The sequence below is a fragment of the Drosophila bipectinata genome, chromosome 2L (genome assembly GCF_030179905.1).
Source record: "Drosophila bipectinata strain 14024-0381.07 chromosome 2L, DbipHiC1v2, whole genome shotgun sequence".
In the NCBI taxonomy this organism is placed as follows: Eukaryota; Metazoa; Arthropoda; class Insecta; order Diptera; family Drosophilidae; genus Drosophila; species Drosophila bipectinata.
This window is the reverse complement of record NC_091736.1, coordinates 16769741-16788153: the sequence shown is the minus strand read 5'-3', so window position 1 is coordinate 16788153 and position 18413 is coordinate 16769741. Positions and strand designations below refer to the sequence as shown.

The following is an 18413-nucleotide window of genomic DNA, read 5'->3' as shown; positions in this document are numbered from 1 at the left end:
TGCATGCGGTGCACGCTCCCGTCCGGGCACCACCGCTTTTCACATTTCGCCTGTTGTTACAAAGTTGCGTAATTGATTAAGCAGTTGGCAGCCAGGCCGCAGGAGACGCGTTGCCGAAACTTTGACTTTGGCCAATACGTGCCACAAGACTTGGGCGGTGGGTGGTGCAGCGTGTGGCAATGAGGCACAAAAGTTGGCTTGGCAGATGGTGGTGGGTCAAAGGTGAATGCATCGCGATGCTTGATCCGGGTAGAATTTGACAAGCGAATCAGGGTGGCACGAAACGGGTTAAGCAGAAACTTTTTTTATAATCTTGCCAAAAAGTTGAAGACAATATTTGTGATACAAAAGAAAATCTTAGCATGGATAAAAGTCTGATAACATTTTCGTCTAAATGGGGTTACTCTTATCAGTTCAAAAACCCTCTTTTGACTTTAAGGTACTTTTAGGAAAGTATTTTGCAACTTTGTCATACTAAAACAGCTCGCAAAAAAAGAAATTTTAAGGATTCATCAATCGAAAAGCTAGCAAAGGACCACCCAACGTCTATCCCTCGGAGTCGAAGTGGAGAACTTTTATTACCTTTTATTGGCAACGTCGCCTCAGTTGCTGCAGTCAAAACCATTGACCGCAACGCATTAATGTCCTGTGGCCGCCAAAATCGAACCAGAACCAGAACCCGAACCAGAAGTTGGTTGAATGGTTCGCTGAGCTTGCATATTTTATGACCAAGTCCAACTTTAATTGGAACAATACCAATAAATGCCAAATGCAGATGGCCGAAAGGGAGAGCCAAAAAGTTTGATGCGCATTGACCGGGATACCGGAATACTGGAATACAGGAGGCGTGCTCAACCAAATCGCTGTCCACGTCGGTGGAAATCAGCTCAAGGGGACACCAGCACACACCAACACACCAGGACATTCGCACAGAGACACACACACATTGGCCACATTCAGCCACAAGGACCACAAGGATAACAACGGCTTTTGGCCGCCGTCGCTGCAAGTTTGCGGTTTTCCCGGGGATGGTACTAAAATTCTGGCAACCAGACCGGTTAACAATTCAATGAACGCAATTACAGCAACCAGATTTCGTGGCAGGTGGAGGCGAACGTTGCCAGGACAGCGATTAGAGGCGCGTTCACATTAAACGTTTACAACATATTGTTGCTGGCCAACGGAGTGGGAACATCACAACCAAAAAAAAATACACAAGAGAAACCATAAATGCAGAGGGATCCCAAATGGTTGGATGCATAATTTATGCGCACAATTCGTCGCTGCATTCGAATGTCCTGTTCTCGAGTCCTGTTTCCCATTCGTATCGCCGCAACAGCTGACGCACAGCACCGGACACTGTTCGTCCGATTAATTAAAAGGCATTTTATTGACTGGCAGGAGTGCGGGAACTCACTGCCGGGCTCTGGCAGGATTGTGGCGGGAGGTTCTGAAATTGGGCGACTTTTATCGCCAGTACCTTGCTGATGCTGACAGCAAATTGCTTTAGCTGATTTAGCTTTTTCCATTCAATCATCAAGGAATTAAATGCGATTGAATGAATCGGTAGGGTACGATGGGGGAAAGTTAATTTCTAAAGGCTAAAGGTACAAGCGACATGTACATGAGGTATCCTTTAGGTATAAAGTTATTAAAGTTCTTGCTGTAGTAGTTGACAATCTTTAAAAGAATTCCTTAGAGACGCCAAACTTTGGGATAAAATTGAATAAAAAGTATACGATATAATCTGCCGGAGAGTAATCCAATAGCTGGCGGGCAGGCCACAAAAACTGCAAAGCAGAGCCATCCTTTGGCACTCAATAAATGTTATCCATCTATGTGCATGGGAGGCTCAAATGTCAGTCACATATTCCTTCAATCATCACGACGTTCTCTTGAGCGATTTCCCAACGGGTCCCCAGTGCAACAATGTGGCAAGGGTGCGGCCAAGTGGATGGGTGGGCTGGAAATAAAACATGGGCACAAAGTCCAATTTGTTTGTAATGGCATTACTTTGTTTACAAAACAAATTTTGTATGCATAGCGAGTAGTCGTCGTGGACGTCGGGGTCTCTGGCTAAATTTTCGGGAGCAAGGAGAACGGAGGTGAGGCGAGTGGATCCTTTCGACCCTTGCAACAAAACGTTGCACACCCGACTCGAACAGCCGCGGGTGGAAAACAAAAATAGAAAAGTCGGCAAATAAAATATAGACATATATATATTTGTACAGCTTCTAAAAATCGTTGTACCATAAAATTTCCCCAATGGACGCTCCGAGTTTTCTGTTTCGAAGGATACTCCGTGCTGCCTTTTCGCTGTTTAATTTTACAATTGTCCTTTTTCCTTTATTTCTGTCCAGGGAATGAGATGAAAAGGAGTCGGGTAGTCGTGATAGGGTGATAGGGAAGTTGGATGGTTGGGTAGTGGGTTGGTCGGGCGGTTGAGTGGGTGAAGTTTATCTATGCGCATCCGTTCCAAGTGCGGTTTTGTGATTTATGCCAGCTCCGGTTGGCCAACATTTGTTTTGCAAGCAAAAGGCAAACCCAAGGTTGAGCAAATAATGGATATTTTCAACGAAACTAACATAATGCGACTACGTGATATTTCAAATACTATTCTCAGGGGTGTCAGTTATTTAAAGACTGATCACGAAACGCTCGAAGTCGTTCCATGAAATTTACGATTTCTATAATTTGTATATAATAGAATATAATTTTATTTAAATTTTTTCAATTGAAAATTAACTATCCCGTGGACAAGACTCTTGATGAACTTTGCTCATATGAGAAATAGCTATTCCATTTTTTTTAGCCAGTTCCTGGGCCACATAGATGATACCAGCATTTGGTAAACGTTTTCGAGTCTGAATAACAGCCCAATCTGGAATCAAATTTGATTAAAAGTTAATACTTTTTTTTTATTGAAATACATACGAAAACTGAAAATAGAAAGGGCCTCGAAGCACATGAAGCGAATGGCAAAATTGTCGTAGTCTGTATCCAGGATGTATATTTGTACTCCTTCGGGAAGAACTTAAAAAAACAAAGATTTTTTTATAAATAAGTAAAATAATTCGTAGAGGTATCGTTCCTATTACCTTTATTGTGCGTTTCTTGAATATACCTTCCCTTTGAAGAATCTACTTCTTTGATAAGTGCTTGTCTCACCTTGACCGTATCAGTCCTGGAGGGCTTGGACTTTAAACATTTTTAAAAAATACGTTTATATAATATTACTTACTGCGTGCTAAGCTCAAGTGACTTCATTTTATAAAAGTTCGCATCGTATTGTATGAACTCGGTTTTCTGGCATCGGGCAACTGTCGTTGTGACAGGGGTATATATAGAATAGGTATACCAAGTTCCCAAGAAGCGCTCCATATCAAAGTCCCCCACTGCTGTCATATTGGGGCATGGTCCCTGTCTGGCATAGAATGCAGCACAAAATGGTATCCATAAAAGAATTCTATCAAAAATAGATTATTGTATTCAAAGTATTATTTATAATTAAAAATGCCTACGTGAATATTATCCACTTCATCATACTGCAAAGATAAATATAGAAATAAAGATACAGACTATGAAAAATAGAAATAGGGGCTTGTAAATTGAATTATCAATGCCTTTACCCGTGACAATTTAGCTAAAAATTATAATAAGCGTAAAAAAGAAAGTGTACTAAAAACATTTTGTAATAATTTGCAATCTATCAGCCATCATATGACTTTTATTCTTTCTAACAACTAGGTATTATTCAGAACCATTTTATGTACATTTTGTTAACAATTTTAGTAACTCAGAAAGTTCATAAAAATATCGAAGAGACGCTCGTAGAAGCGTCGCAGCCATTCTCATGCTTTCTCGATGGCATTTGGCACCACAGTTGTGACAAAGTCTTCCACATCGGTATCATCTCCGATCAGTTCGGTGCTGTTGCCATCCAACTGGGGGCACTTGGTCTGAATCGTATCGATAAGGAAGGCCTGCGATATGGAATTGTCGTCGAGGATCTTTTTGGCGGCTTCTATTGTCTCGGTGGACGGTTGTCGCTGACGAGTTAAGATCCAAACGACTTCTGAAATGGTAAACATTACACTTCAGAATAGTGTCTTGCATAAATTTAATCTCAAATGGATGACAAGTCATTACGCTGGGCGCATTTTAATGTGTTTAGTCGGCTTCCTCGTTTACTTACTGAAGTTGGCCAAGGTTGTGACACTAGAGCAGCTGTAGACAACTGAGTATGATTCATAGTCGGTGCCCAAGACCAAGTAGTTTGCCCTTGTTAATTGCTCTAAAACGGGTGGCAAAAAATTAAATACTAATAATGCAAATACGTTTTTCGAGAACCTACGATTCGGGTAAAATGCCACGGCCAGTTGGGCAGGGGCAATAACTTTGGCGGTACCAGTTACGTTTGAGGGGCTTCCAGTGCTGCGTAGAAATATTGTTAGTTTTTGAAATATTTGTTTATATATTTAAGTAAATACTAACAATCGGTTTATGGCCGCGTTTACCACTGAGACCGTACTGTTGTCCACGATTCCATAATTGGCATAAATGCACTTCTTGCCGATCTCAAAGGCAAAGGGGTACTTGGAGTACTCGTACCAGACGCCCATGTACTGAAAGTTGAACTCTAATTGTATTATCTATGTATATACTATTATTATATGAAATGATAAACAAAGTATTATTTGTAAGTTGTTAGTTTTTTTGCACGTGAAGTTAGTTAACCTTATCTTTGTTTACAAAGTTTTTTAATTGGATTCTTGTCACTATCAGACGATTGAAAAAATAGTTTAATATTTAATTTGATTAAGGTGATATGCTGTAATATCAACTTACCGCTTCCAGATCAAAGGTGTCCATCACTTTCACGTCCGGACACTTTCCGGGAAATGGCACCTGGGCCTCTCCCAGCCAGACCCCATTGAAAGCCACCAAAACTAGTAGCCACAGGTTGGAGCTGCGACAAAAATTGGAAGATTTAGAGAAAACTTGCCACTTGAGCTAAAAGATTACTCACTTGAATCTCGACTGATGATTCATTATGATGGGTGCTCTTGACTAAACTTAATCTGTTCTACTTCTGTCTAGAACTGCGGTTCGACTGCAGATGCACTGTATCTTATATAGCGTTCTAGCAGAGCTTTGTTTTAAATTTAAAGCTTTTTCGCTCTGCGCCGACTCTAGTCGCCAATGTAAACAAAGTGAAACCCCAAACGATCTGGATGAAAGTTGAATGAAATGGGCGGAGGGGCACCTCGGCCCCAGTAAGTCTGCCAATGGGTCTCGTTACACTCACTAGACACAAATAAATAAAAACTCGATATGTGCAGGGAGACTATAATTGCATTATTTACATAATTTGCGAATGCACATTGCGATAATTTGCCATCGATAAAAGGGCTTCCGCTAATATTTACATTGCATTTATAGAGATCGTTTATGAAATTAGTTCAATGTCCTAAGAATGGGCAATAAAAAAAATGAGAGTAGATGGATAAAAAGAGAAATTTTAATTACGGATTTTTAATTCATAGTAAGTGCGTATTAAATCAGTTCAATTTTACTCACTTAGTGAATTTTAATAACCCGTATTAACTTACAAGCTTTAAAATGTAATATAGACCAGAATTTTAATTCACTTTAATTGTGAAACTTTATTTAAATCCCAAAATTTGCTAGCTAACTTAGTCAAGTCTATTAACATAAATTAGCCAAAGCAAACTTTAATCTTTTTCTTGGCTTTGACCTCGAAACTCAGAAGATACTTTTGATGGCTCGTTTAGAATAATTTTATAAAATTAGAATAATAAATTTATAGAAGAATTTATTTTATAGAATTTAATTTATTTTGTTTAACTTTATTTAATTAAGTAACTTTATTAATTTATTTTGGTTAACTTAAGTATTTTTAGTACAAAATATACATATTATTTTATTGCATTAACATAATCCACAAACATTTTCATCATGTGGATTGTGTTGGCGCCGCCATCTATAGAAAAAGCTTCCTCTACTCTACGCTACCGCCATCTGTGGAGCGCTTTGTTCTGAGCCATTTAATGGACATAAATTCCGAATATTTCGAGTCTTGTCTTCTTTGGCTCTCAACCTGAATCTCGGATATATCCTGGGCAGGAAAATTGTTGACAAACGGCGAGATTTTTGTGGTTTCTCCCTTTGGTTGCAGAAGATGGGAAAACGCATTCCGGCATATATTATTAAATTAATTAAATGTAAACCACAAATTGAGTTAAATGTGCAAAAATGCCCGCAGGACCAGCGCTAAAGAGTCTGTCTGAATGAAAGGACATGGCCAGAGAGACAGGTACACATATTCAGGTGATATATGCTACAGAGAGGGTAGATAGAAAAGTTTAATCTAGTAATTCGTGGCAATCAGAGAGCACTTTCGAAGCTACATATATGTTTTGAAGGTAATTAAGTGGGGCTATCTAAAATAAATATGATTTTATTTAATAGTTTTTGTTAAATTTAAAGCCACCCTCTCAAACGGTCATATGTTTTTATATATTTGCGGCTAGCGCAGATTTTGAATGGCCAGCCAACTATTTGGGAATGAGAATTTATGGCGTATTTCCCCATGAAAGGATTGCGTCTGCCCCAATTGGATGGATGGATGGCCTCGCTTGGATTTGCCGGCACTGCTGTTGCCACTGTTTGTTGCATGCAGCGTGTAGTAATTAAATTTAAAATATGTACACATATGCCGGACATCTGAGCTTAAAACAGGTTCAATACCCGAGGGTGGGGAAGTTGCAGGGATAATTTGATCAAAGGCAGCCGAAAGCCTCCAGCTGGCCAACGGCCTTTATCCTTGGCCGGTTGGTTATTACAGGACACAAGTGCAGCTTCCATCAAATACATTTCTGGCCAAAAACAAAGGCGTACATTGTGGTAGTTGTCAGGAGGGCGTAGGCTCTTAAATTTTAAATTTAATAACATCATTAAATTATAAATTTTATTTACACAGGAGGTTGGAGTATTTAATATATACTGCGGTTAGTCCCCATTGGAAACTGTCACTGTTTTGTATTTTATCGGAAATATAAAGTGACAACTAGAGATGAGTTCGTGAACTAAAATTTCTTAAGAGTCCATTCCGGATAGTTTTGGTTAAAAATCGAATTTTTTGTTATTTTATTTTAATCTACATATCTACATATTTTCAATCCCATAATTATTTTTGGAGCTATACATTAATTGTTATGGTTATGTCAAAATGCTTCAGAGGGAGCCGGAATACCTTGAAAGTGTTTTCTAGAAAACTACATTTTTCGACCAGTGATTTTTAACCAGAGCGGTTTCTGTTTCGTGGATTGGCCTACGTCGCCCTGTGTCCTGCTTCAGGAAATGTTACAAAATTAAAATCATTTTTTATAAACAAGTTTTCAAGTTTTATAATTTTTTTTTTTCTAAGTTAATATAAAATTCCGAAGATGGCCTATCTTTTGACACAAATTACCAAGGTCCAGCTGAAATATTGATGTTATAGCTATAATAAAATAAAATTTTCATAGAGAAGTAAAATCCGTGTCACGCTGCCATCTTTTGAAATGTTTCACACAATTCAATCACTTGGCCATTTTAAGTGCTCGAATATTTTGCGGTTATTCATTCGCTTTATGCGCATTTTGTTGAATGTAATTCTATTTAAACTGAAATTTGGACCAATGCATAAAAATCAGTGTCCTGGCCACAGGATATGCCGGCATATATGCATGAGCATGCGTGGGGCCATTTAATTAAGTGGCTACCTTTAAAGCCTGCAACCAAAATTGAATTAATTCCGATTATTGTTGCACTTGTCCGGCATGGGAGGGGCTCGTAGTTCAGGTTTGTTTGGGTTTTGGTTCAGCGACGGCTGCAATCAACAGTTGACATAAAAAAGGAGTCCGATCCCCCCCTAGGGGATAACACTAACTGTCGGCTAAATAACATCGAGGCGAGGACAGCTGGAGCAGCGACATCAAGTGGGTGGAGACACACTCCGGCGACCTTTAACCCAAGCGAATGCGTGGGAACCAGGGGAAAGATTGCTGGGCGGCTCTGGTGCGGAAAAGGAGTAAAGTGGGGAGCTTCACAGAATGCGTGGGAATTGCAAAACATGACGCAATTTGTGCTCGCTTTTGTTGCTTGTCCTTTTGCATGCCACTCTCCAAGGATATTACCAACTGCTCGTGTTCTCCTGCACACGCAAACTGCCACATAAACCCTGGCGAGGACCTTGTATAGTCGGGCTATTAAGCCTGAGATATGGTCCTGTCTAGGCTCCACAAGAAAATAAAGAAAATTAACTGGAAAAACTCTTAATTAGAATCGAAAAACACACATGTTCTTGCCTTAATAACTATCGTTTTCTATGATTATTTTTATGACATCTTAAAAATCGCAAAACTTCACCAACGATGCCATGAAAAGTAACAATTTTCGCTGCCATATTGCCAGTTTTTCCACCTTGTTTTGATGTTGCAATCATGGCCAAATTTATTTATTTAGCACATTGTTTTTCGGATAGCTCCTTTGGGCATCAGCTGCTTGAAACTAACAAAAAATAGGAAAGAAAAGGACTCGCAAACAAGAAAGCTAACATTAAGAACAATAACAATAACAACTCGTGGCAGACAACAAAGGATTTGGGGGGTAGGGGCGACCCTTGAAAGTATTTTGATTTGTGAAATGCTCGTAAGTATTGTCGTTTTTGGCGCTGGCTCTGGTAGCAATTTCTTAAATTTTTTATAGCGCATAACCTGTCTGGCACACATGTGCAACCCCCTGGATATCCCTGGATATCCTGCCTCCCTTGTCCTGGCGGGCATCCCACCCGCCCACGAAACGCAGTTCGTTGTGAGGCTCAAAGTTTAAGGGCGAAGACGTTGGGTGCTTGTTGGCAACGCTTATTGCATTATCCTCGGCTAGAGTCAGTCAGCACGGGATAAATGTCCTGGCGGGTATGAGTGGGATCGGGGCAACGGGGGGGCAGAGGGAGTGGCAAGATATATCCGCGCCAACTGCCGCAGCTGATGCCACTTTTGGCTCGTGGCAGCCGCGAGCTGTTTGCCTGTTTGTTGTTATCCTGGTTATGGGATGGAGCCAAGGCACCAAACTGAGCGCAAAGTCATATTGCTTTTGGGAAACAACGAACTCGCTTTACACTCTTCAGGGATATCGCTCAGACTAATGGTCACAGGGGACTTAAAGGCAATGATCTTAGAAGAGAATCTTTAAAAATTGGAAAAGAATTCGAGGTTTGAGGTAAAACATTAGGGGCCTATGATCTAAGAGGCCTAGTCTATAGTCTAGTCTAGTCTATAGTCCTAATCTTATTAATATTTATATCCTTTTATTTTATGTTCTTAATAAATATACTTTTCTTTTCTATTAATCCCAATATGCCCATTTGAAGGAAGGAATTATGAAAATTGGCACAAATTCAGCTGGTCTACGCAGCTCCCCTACCCATGCTCCTGCCACCCACACCATGGCTCCCCCTCAGGACACTCCCCCACCCCAGCACCCCCAAACAAGCTTGGCCAGAAATGTTAATACCGAAAAAAGCGAACCATTTGCCGCAATGAAAATCGCGTAAATTTCATACTGATTGTAAGTGTCGCCGTTTTCTTGACGTCGCCAGACGTGGACGAATCTGAAAAGGAAATGCACCGAACGAATTTAGGAAATTCTTATAAAATATAAAGATAAAAAAATTAAATTTAAGTCAGATACAAGAGAAGATATATTAGAGTGGGTAACTCTCCCTAAAAACCCCCATACATTCCAATGGAATGAATTTTTTTTTGAATGTATCAAAGAGATGTTAGAGATGTAGACGGAACTGGCATTGCCGTCTGTTTCCCCTCATCTCCAGTGGCTTCCCTTTTCACTTCGACTTCCGTTCGGAGCTCCTTTTGGTCTTGGCTGTCGCCTGCAGATTGTCAGCATTGTCACAATTGCAATTCTTTGCAAGGCCTGGGCATGGGATCCGCTGATTTGGTTGCCATTTCACCATTTCGCCATTTGAGCATTGAAAACATTTTGCGGGCATTTACCATAAAGAGAAAGGCGAATCCCAATCCGAATTGGAGCCAAGAAAGCCGTCATTCGATTGCGTTAATGGCTGTGAGAGTGTGGCGACTGAGGCGGCCATCTGCAAATCTTTCAAATTGCAAAAGTTTTCGCTGCCATTTTTCCACTTTTTCACTTTGTTGCCTTTATGGTTTATGTGGGGGATTTTTCCGATTCGTACACATGTAAGCTGTCATCTTTTGTCTGAGGGGTTGACACTTGTTGTGCTAACTGGAAATTGAAAAGGACATTTTAAAGGAGATTTAAATAAGGTATAGTATACAAATAACCAATAGTTACAAGCCCTAGAAGCACTTTGAAAATTAAGAGTACCTCTACTCCAATTCATATTTTATTTGTGAGCTCCACTGTCTTTCTTGCGACCGACTTCTGTCGAACTATGATTAAAAAATAATTTCGCAAAAATATTGAATCACGTCGCGTACTTGGCAGCTTTGCAGTTGCTTTGGTTCGAACATCGAACTAGGACGAGAACGTTTGCTGGAAGACGGATGGCGTTTTTTGATGGCCGAGAATCAAGTTTGTTTTTACGTGCCATGTAATCCTAGTTGGCCCTCGTGGCAGACGGGGCAGACGGGGCAGACGTGGCAGACTTGGGCCTGGGGGATGTCAAAGGTCGGTCGCAGCTGCTGCAAATGGCTGGTGCTTTGGCGAAATGAGTTCGTCTATCCCCCACCGCCGACCGCCACACAAGGCTATGAGAAATCGCTCGTCATTATCGACGCCTGCGAAAATCCGCTCTGCCCACCCACACGCACCCACATGTCCTTACCCGTGAAGGCGCCATAAATTATGTTACTTCCTATATGTATATATATAGACATCTGGAGCTGTGAAAAATCGTGCCCCAAAAACTTTGACCGAACCCCCAGGACCCGGAGAACTTATTGAAAATCACTTAGACACACATGTGACGCTCTCTTTAGTTCGTGAGCCCGAAAATGGAGCTGAAACCAAAGGAATTTGCGGAGCCATAATTTATGTCTCGGGGATAGCTGGTGGGAGGGCTGAACCCCCCACCTAGCACACCTAGGGAAAGTAAACAAATTCGCCAACAAAACGACAACCAAATGTTATCCCAGAAATGCAGTTTGGAGAAATCTCCATGCGAAAAGGGTTTGCAAACTAAGCCCGGCCCGGCAGTGTCAAAAATTTGGACAGAGCCACAATGGGCGACTCTAAAGGCTACTTAATAGACATGACCACCGGCTAAGACCGTCGGCATGTGACGACAAACTCATAATTTATGGCCATATCCCGGCCAGACGCCGAATGCTATCTCTTCCTGCAACTCCTACCACAAGGATATGCCCGGGGTCTCGGTTTCGGCCGGCAATGCGAGCCTGTCAGTGTCGTCTGTAATTGTTTTCCTAATGGAGGGGAGCCAGGACCCCAAAAACATGACCGCACTTAAGTTGTCAGCCCAGTTATGGGCGTGGAGAAATTTATGGGCCCAGCAAAACGAGATAATCGCCTTGGAATCTCTGGAAACGGTTGCCAGCATCTCTCCCGGAATCTCTTTGTGGATTAAAATGCAACTCAGTTACTGCAGGAAGTATCTTCTAAAATGCAACTTGATTCCAGGACTTCTATGTTTATAACGATAATTTTAATCTTTATTTAAATTTGAGAATCGACTACCCTTTTATTTAAAAGTTTAGATCAGTTTTAGATCACTACAAAAAGAACAGTGCTGGATAACGAAAATAACTCGACTGTCAAGTTGACATTAAAACGGTCACACGCTTTCAAGCAAAACGTGCAAAATTGTATGAAAGTTTGTTGGAAAAACGTGTAAAGAGATAAAAAGATCATGTTTCTGGACGCTTTTGGATCCCCCATCGAGGTGACACCCGACAATCTCCACGAATACTCATACGATTTGGTAAGTTTTGAAAGGAATACTAAGAAACCGGAAAATAATCGACAATCCATCCAAAGCATGGCACTAAGCTTTTGACTTCGTCGGACTTTGAGTTCTATCTGCCACCAAAGTGGCATGGAACTATCTATAGCACCGAAGAGCTGATTCAGAACTATCGCAAACGTTTTAATGTGAGTCCGACTTCGTTTATCGTAATATGTTATATTAGTCTTCCAATTTTTTTAGCCGGATCCCACTCTTCTGACTTTTCATGCTATGCAGCCGTATGAACCGGAGTTCATTTGCTGCGAAAGGGCTGTGGTGGAACTGACGGCTTTGCCGGCTGGACAAAGCCTGTATAGCGATTCGGAAATTCTGGTCTTTTTGGTGAAGCAGCCGGCCAGGAACACCAACATTCTGATCACCAAGGAGCTGGGGACCGAGCTGAACTTCTTTCCCCATGACCATCACTACCATGCCCGGATCATGGACGAGGGCATCGATATCGTCTACGTGGACGATAAGATCTACAATGATCCGATGACCAACTATCAGCAGCAGCGACTCTACAATGTGCTGAGCAACATCCAGCCGGGTACCGTGATGAGTCTTTCGGGGCGTCCCCTGCCCGAAGTCCTGCGCGGTGCCTGCAGGAAGTCTAGCCTCGCCAAGGAGCACAATTGCTGAACTCTGCCCTTCCCCAAATAAGTCTCCTGTCCGTGCATTGTCCGCTTAATAAACGTTCCGAATCCGAGAGATTCGTCTTGTCCGCCGTTATTGTTTGCATATCTGATGGCGACGCATTAGTCGCAGTTGGCTGGACGAGCTGTCTGCGCCTTTCCTGTCTGGCAATTGATTTGATTATTTCCCAGCAAATGGTAGCAACTACAGAATTAAGCTGGGGGCTTAATAAATCGAATGTGATAAGAGCATTGCTAAAAACTTAAAACTCCATTATGCCATTATTGCAATACGTTTCCTTAATAAAAATCATATATACTAATTCGTTATATTTTCGAAAGGATTGGGTACTCTCGAGTATTTTTGGTACCTCTCTCCACTTTTCAATAAATATTTTATTTTTGGTCTATGCAAAGCAGTCCTTGGGAGGGACTTTTAAGTCCTTCAGCCCTCCAGTAAGCTGCTCTATCCGAAGGGTCTTTCCTCCGCCCCTCCAGCCGGCATTAGTGTTCATGGCAAAATGTCATATATAATATTTTTGGGCGTACCAATGGCCAAATCCCTTTGGGCAACGCACTGCGTGACATCTTTGTTTGTGGTTTGACCTCCTGGGTGGCCAAAAAATAATCTCCTTCCTTGGACTCCCGTTCCCCCCGACTTTTGGGGATCCTCAGGATTCGAATGCGGCCTTCGGCTATTTGATGGTTTTGCAATCGTCTCACTCTTTTGTTTTGTGCCTGGAATATCTAATGGGTGCGTGCAACTAATTGAGTTGCCTGCAACCGGATTTCTCTCTGCCTCATGAATTTGCAAATCCTCTCTGGGGATAAATGGTTTTTGTTCTTTTCGTTGTTCTTTCAAGCCTGTGGAAAGGGCTCACGACTTAATGAAGCGAATGTGAGGATTTTGTAAAGGGCACAAACAAATTGCACGCAAATCAGAAAGTTAAGCATTCTTGAAGTTTCTTTTTTGGAGGGGGTAGGTCTTATTATATTTGGAACCAAAATCAGTTCATTTGAATCTTAAGTTTAGTTGTCTACCAATGCCATAATAATACTTTACATATAGTTTTATAAACTAAATCGAAAAAGGTGCCAACTTTCTTTAAAACTAGTTCCCACAAAAGTTAAAGCCTTTCCTATTTTATATACTGGATCTGCTGGCAGAGTTTTCTCTTCCGAACCACTTGTTACCCCGAACCTGTTCAATAATTGATGAAAATCTGTCACCACAGTGCAGTGTCACACTCCCGCCCATTAGTGTTTCTGGTGCTGAGTGCCTTGTTGATCCCTTTATTCCTGCTCCTGTTGTTGTATCAAAACGTACAACTTGTTCACAACTTTTGATGGCCCTTGCAAAGCCAGAAAAAAAATACACTTCCTCCATGGAAGCTTCCCAGCTGTTGTGGGCCGGTGGAGGGAAAGATTACCCTGGCAACCGAGGAGCTCCGAATGCAGAAGCCTATGGACAAGCCGAAACTTATGTATAAGCTCTCGGGGAATGATAAATAGCCGGGCTCAAGTGGCTACCCCGGCATAAAGCGACCTGCAGGCCAAACGAGCTTCTCACCTTTTGGCCTTATGCGAAAGACCACAAGGAGGAGACAGTCCTCCCGAAAAAGAAGCAGCCCGGATAAGCCGGAGAACGTAATGAAAATGAGATGAAAATTATTGCAACGTAAATCAGGTGCTCCTGAGGCGCCCAGCTGGGAATCCCCCGGCAGTCTGGCTCCCGGTTATCCTGCTTCCAACTTATTCTGTTTTTCTACCCTGCTCCTCCCCCAACCAAAGACTGGCTAAACGTTTTCCACTGCTTAATTTGGCTTTCATTGCTTCGGTTCGTTTCTGGCCATTTTTCCTGGTCCGTTTTCCGATTTCGTTTTCGTGGCGGCCTGACATGAATTATTTAACGATATCCAGCTGCGATGATGCGATTCTCGCCAAGGATGCCTCTAAATTAAAGCCATAACAAGCTTAATGCAAAGACAACCGCAAAGGGAGAGCAGTCGAAAAAAGGGAAAATCCTTCATTTAATGCAACAATGTGTGGGGCAGAACAATAGGCGCCCCCCGGCCGGATTCCTTCTCCGTCCATGTATGGACTTAACTCTTTGTGCCGACGTCGACTTTCCAATTTCAAGTGAAAAATCCCGCGAATGAACATGTAAACAACACACACTAGGTGGGTCCACTGAAAGCTAGCCAAGGGCGGTGGGAAATGGCCGAGAGAGACAGCCGGAAAAACAAAAGGAAAATCCCAAAATTCAAAGAAAAATCGACCGAGAATGGTTGTGGTTACCAAGAGCTAAGAACGAAATAAAAAATTCCCTGTAAAAAGGACTACATTTAAAAAGGTAAGGGATTTGGAAAAAAATAAATGAAAATATTGGAAAAGGGAACAAAAGCTATTAGAATTTTAAAGGCAAAATAGCAAACTCTATAAATATAAACGATTTTTGGTTGCATTTTCGATCGATTCTGTGATTTCCAACATACCCCGCTGAAACAATAAACTTTCCCTGATGGCTTTACTCACTGGGCTAAAAACCAAATGAAAACTTCTCTGCGGGAGGTCGAGTCACGCTTGTAACTGTATCTGGGAACTGCAACTGCAATGGCCGAAATGTATCTGTATCTGCACTGCCACTCTATCCATATGCGTATCTGCGTGCTTGGTGTATGTGAAACAGTTTGCAACAAACTCGTGCATTTTCCTGGCGAAAAATCCTAAAACCAAATAAAATGCGCTCTGCAGTTGAACCCACTTGAAATATATTTTTGGCAATGAAAATAACCCCCACAGCTCACTCCAACAAAAAAAAGGATAAAAAATAAGTAAAAAACTTGTTATAATAAATGGAATGAAGCGCCAAAGCGTTGAGCTGCAAGAGAATGTTGCATGAGCGGCAGTGGCGCATCCTTCCAGATAATCCCTGGGAAATTTGTCTAACTTCCACCCTGTCTCCCCGAATTTTCCGCAACTCCATCCAAAATTTTCCCACACCCACTAAGGCTGATGAATGACGCTGCTACTGTGCAAATTATAAGAGCAATTTGCATTATGTGGGTGGGGCGGCCCTTGGCCCCCAATGCCCCAGCCGCCTGCCGCCTGCCCCACGTTTTATGTTGCGGATTAAGCGAGCCACATTGTTACCAGCTGCGTGGCGAATGAAATTTTAGATTGCCGAGTTAGTTATGGCGGAAAAGTGGGTAAATATATACATATATATATTCTTTGGCTTTTTGTCGGTAACTGGATACAGATAACTCTAGCATTTTCAATTTAAAATGGAAATGGTAAACAAAAGCCAATAAAAGAATACTATTTTTAGGTAGAAGGTATTTTTGTTAAATTTATGATTCTATTGCAAGTCTGACAAATAGAGAAATCGGGTTATAATTTTAGTTTTCAGTTTTTTAAGGCAGATAATGCTCTAAAAGACAAGATCGGGAAGGCATAGCTGAACTAAATCTGGCAAGTATTAGCAGAGTTATACATATTTCCACTACGAAAAGTTCAACATTAAATTTCAGGAAAACCGATCCAATTCAATTATTTCTCTATTACTTTCCATTGCAAGTAGAAACTGTTCCCCCCAAAACAAAAAAGACATCGCTGACATCATCAGCTTTTCTAGCTTTTCGAGGGGGAAGCCCATTAAAATATCCTCACATCCCAACAATCATCTAATTGAAATCGAGATGAGATCAACCGTACTAACTCGCAGCGGACAAACTAAAAAAGCCATTCAATAGTAGAACTGATTCCACCCTCGTGCAGAAATAATTGCAAATACATAAATAAGTTGATGGCGGATTGGTGGATTCTGTGTTGCCGGCCGGGGCTTTAAAGCATAATAAATTTTGAATGCGCCATTAGCATGATTTATGCCCATTTAATTTTTCATAACAATGAAAAAAGAAGGAAAGAACAACAGCAGCTCGGGGCAGGACAGGACAGGACACACAGGATGACAAACGGGACGAGGCCGGCATTAGCAGGACAATAGAGCAGGAAGTTCGAAGGGAACAGCTCTCATCATAAACAAGAGTGCATAAAAAATGCCGCGAACGAGGCGACAAGCGGCAACATAATTGAATAGTAAAAGCGTTGCACTGAAATTAACCACCACAAAATGACGCAAATAATGTTAAAAGGACGCAGGAGCAGGGAGTAGGAGCAGGGGCGATGGTCACTGCCATGTACGGACGATTAAATTTCATTGAAATTGAATTACATTAAAAAGAAAAAATAAATAAAAGAGAAAAGCCACGAGGAGGAAAGTGCAAAAGGCAAACGTTTCATTTAGCGGGTCCTGCAGGACAATAGTGCACAAATTAACTTACAAAAGCTAAATAAAAATTGCCAACGCGGCAGGGCTGTGTGTGGGTTATCCTGGCTGGACGCATTTTTCCTTTCATCCGCCAGCCATCTGCCTTAATTTTGTGTCCTTCCCGCTCCCTCTGCTGGTGCTGATGCTGATGCTACTTTACGGCTTTGGACTTGTTTATGCCAAGTTCTTATCGCGCTTATTGTCATCCAACCAACTTGGCCAAGTCGGCTCGGCCGACCCCACCCGGCCAAGCAAACAAAATAAGCAGCATCCCGAAAACGAGTTGCTTATAAAGTAATTTGCGGATTTATTAAAAGTTTTCAGCGCCTTCAGACACACTCTTTGTCTAACTGAAAAAGGCTGCCTTTACTCGGCTATTTTCCGTCCCGTCCCGTTCGGTTTCTGGCCCAGACTGCGGCCAATTAGTTAGCCTAATTCCTGAGGTGAAACGCAAAACGCTTTAATTGAATTCTGCGGTGAAGGTTGACGGTTGAGGCAGAGCCCTTGTAAACTTATTGTGTGGAAATATTATAGTTTGGTGTTTTGGCCAATTTCTTACATGATTTAAATATTATCTGCACAGATGTTCCATTTCTGCCCTGCGTGGGTTAACTCCACTGCCTTTGTGTGAGTTTTCTTGGCAAAAATAAATCAAAAAGGGAACTCATCACCGCACGACAAAATAGCAGCAGCCACATAAATCTACTTGACGCAGCGTGGCCCCAACTCTGGACCCTTCTTCCTCCCAGCGGGCCACTCGAGTGGGTGAGATTTATGAAACAGTCAAGTATTTTCTATTTAAGTTAATAACAATCATAATAATGGCAACGGGAAAATTGATGCTGCGAAAGCTGTGAGCGAAAGTCTCAGAAAGGAAGTCGACAGTCGAGAGCTGGGAGTTTTCCCTTCCTGTGCCACATACTCGTACACGAACCTGATGATAGATGATAGATGATGTGCATATAAGCGCAAATAAACACAAGATTCGCTCTTGTCTACGAAAATAAGTTACATTTTTTTTCTCCAAGCTCCCCGTGTTCTCCCCATGTTGCAAGGAGTCATGCGGGGAGTCCTTGAGGGGGCGAACGTAATAAGCTGCAAGGTGTCCTGTGTGTGTCTGCGGGTGTCTGCGTGGGTTTTGAGGGCAAAAGTCTTTGCATATTTGAGCAGCTTATTGTCTCATTGTACTTTGTGCATTTCTGTGACATTCGCTTAAAAATTCCATTACACTAAGCCCGAATTACAAACATCAGCAATGGATTCAAGAGGAGAAAGAAAAATACAGACCAAGAATACTCTTTCGAGAAGACATGGTACATTTCATAAAATTTATTAGAGTTACCACAAATTCCATTTGAAAATATGTATGCCCCTTTTAAGAGTATCACAAATCTTATTTCAAGCAGCATTGAGCTTAGAA

General features: G+C 41.6%; 3 protein-coding genes across 3 annotated transcripts; 1 reads left to right on the top strand and 2 right to left on the bottom strand.

Annotated features, from left to right (window-relative positions):
• Positions 1–2693: 2693 nt before the first annotated feature.
• On the bottom strand, positions 2694–3565 carry LOC108132923 (apolipoprotein D). The gene is made up of 5 exons (XM_017252510.3): positions 3522–3565; positions 3242–3466; positions 3099–3184; positions 2935–3033; positions 2694–2881 (listed from the first exon to the last, which is right to left on the bottom strand). Exons 1-5 carry the CDS (start codon positions 3542–3544, stop codon positions 2742–2744), a joined length of 573 nt encoding a protein of 190 aa, XP_017107999.2. The 5' UTR covers positions 3545–3565; the 3' UTR covers positions 2694–2741.
• Positions 3566–3741: 176 nt separating this feature from the next.
• NLaz (Neural Lazarillo) lies at positions 3742–5135 on the bottom strand. The gene is made up of 6 exons (XM_017252501.3): positions 5030–5135; positions 4849–4969; positions 4495–4625; positions 4355–4434; positions 4196–4294; positions 3742–4075 (listed from the first exon to the last, which is right to left on the bottom strand). The coding sequence occupies exons 1-6, from the start codon at positions 5050–5052 to the stop codon at positions 3852–3854; spliced, it is 678 nt and encodes a 225-aa protein (XP_017107990.1). The 5' UTR covers positions 5053–5135; the 3' UTR covers positions 3742–3851.
• A 6644-nt stretch (positions 5136–11779) lies between these two features.
• LOC108132942 (uncharacterized) lies at positions 11780–12749 on the top strand. Its single transcript, XM_017252534.3, has 3 exons — positions 11780–12001; positions 12058–12171; positions 12227–12749. Exons 1-3 carry the CDS (start codon positions 11930–11932, stop codon positions 12665–12667), a joined length of 627 nt encoding a protein of 208 aa, XP_017108023.2. The 5' UTR covers positions 11780–11929; the 3' UTR covers positions 12668–12749.
• The last annotated feature ends 5664 nt before the right edge of the window (positions 12750–18413 follow it).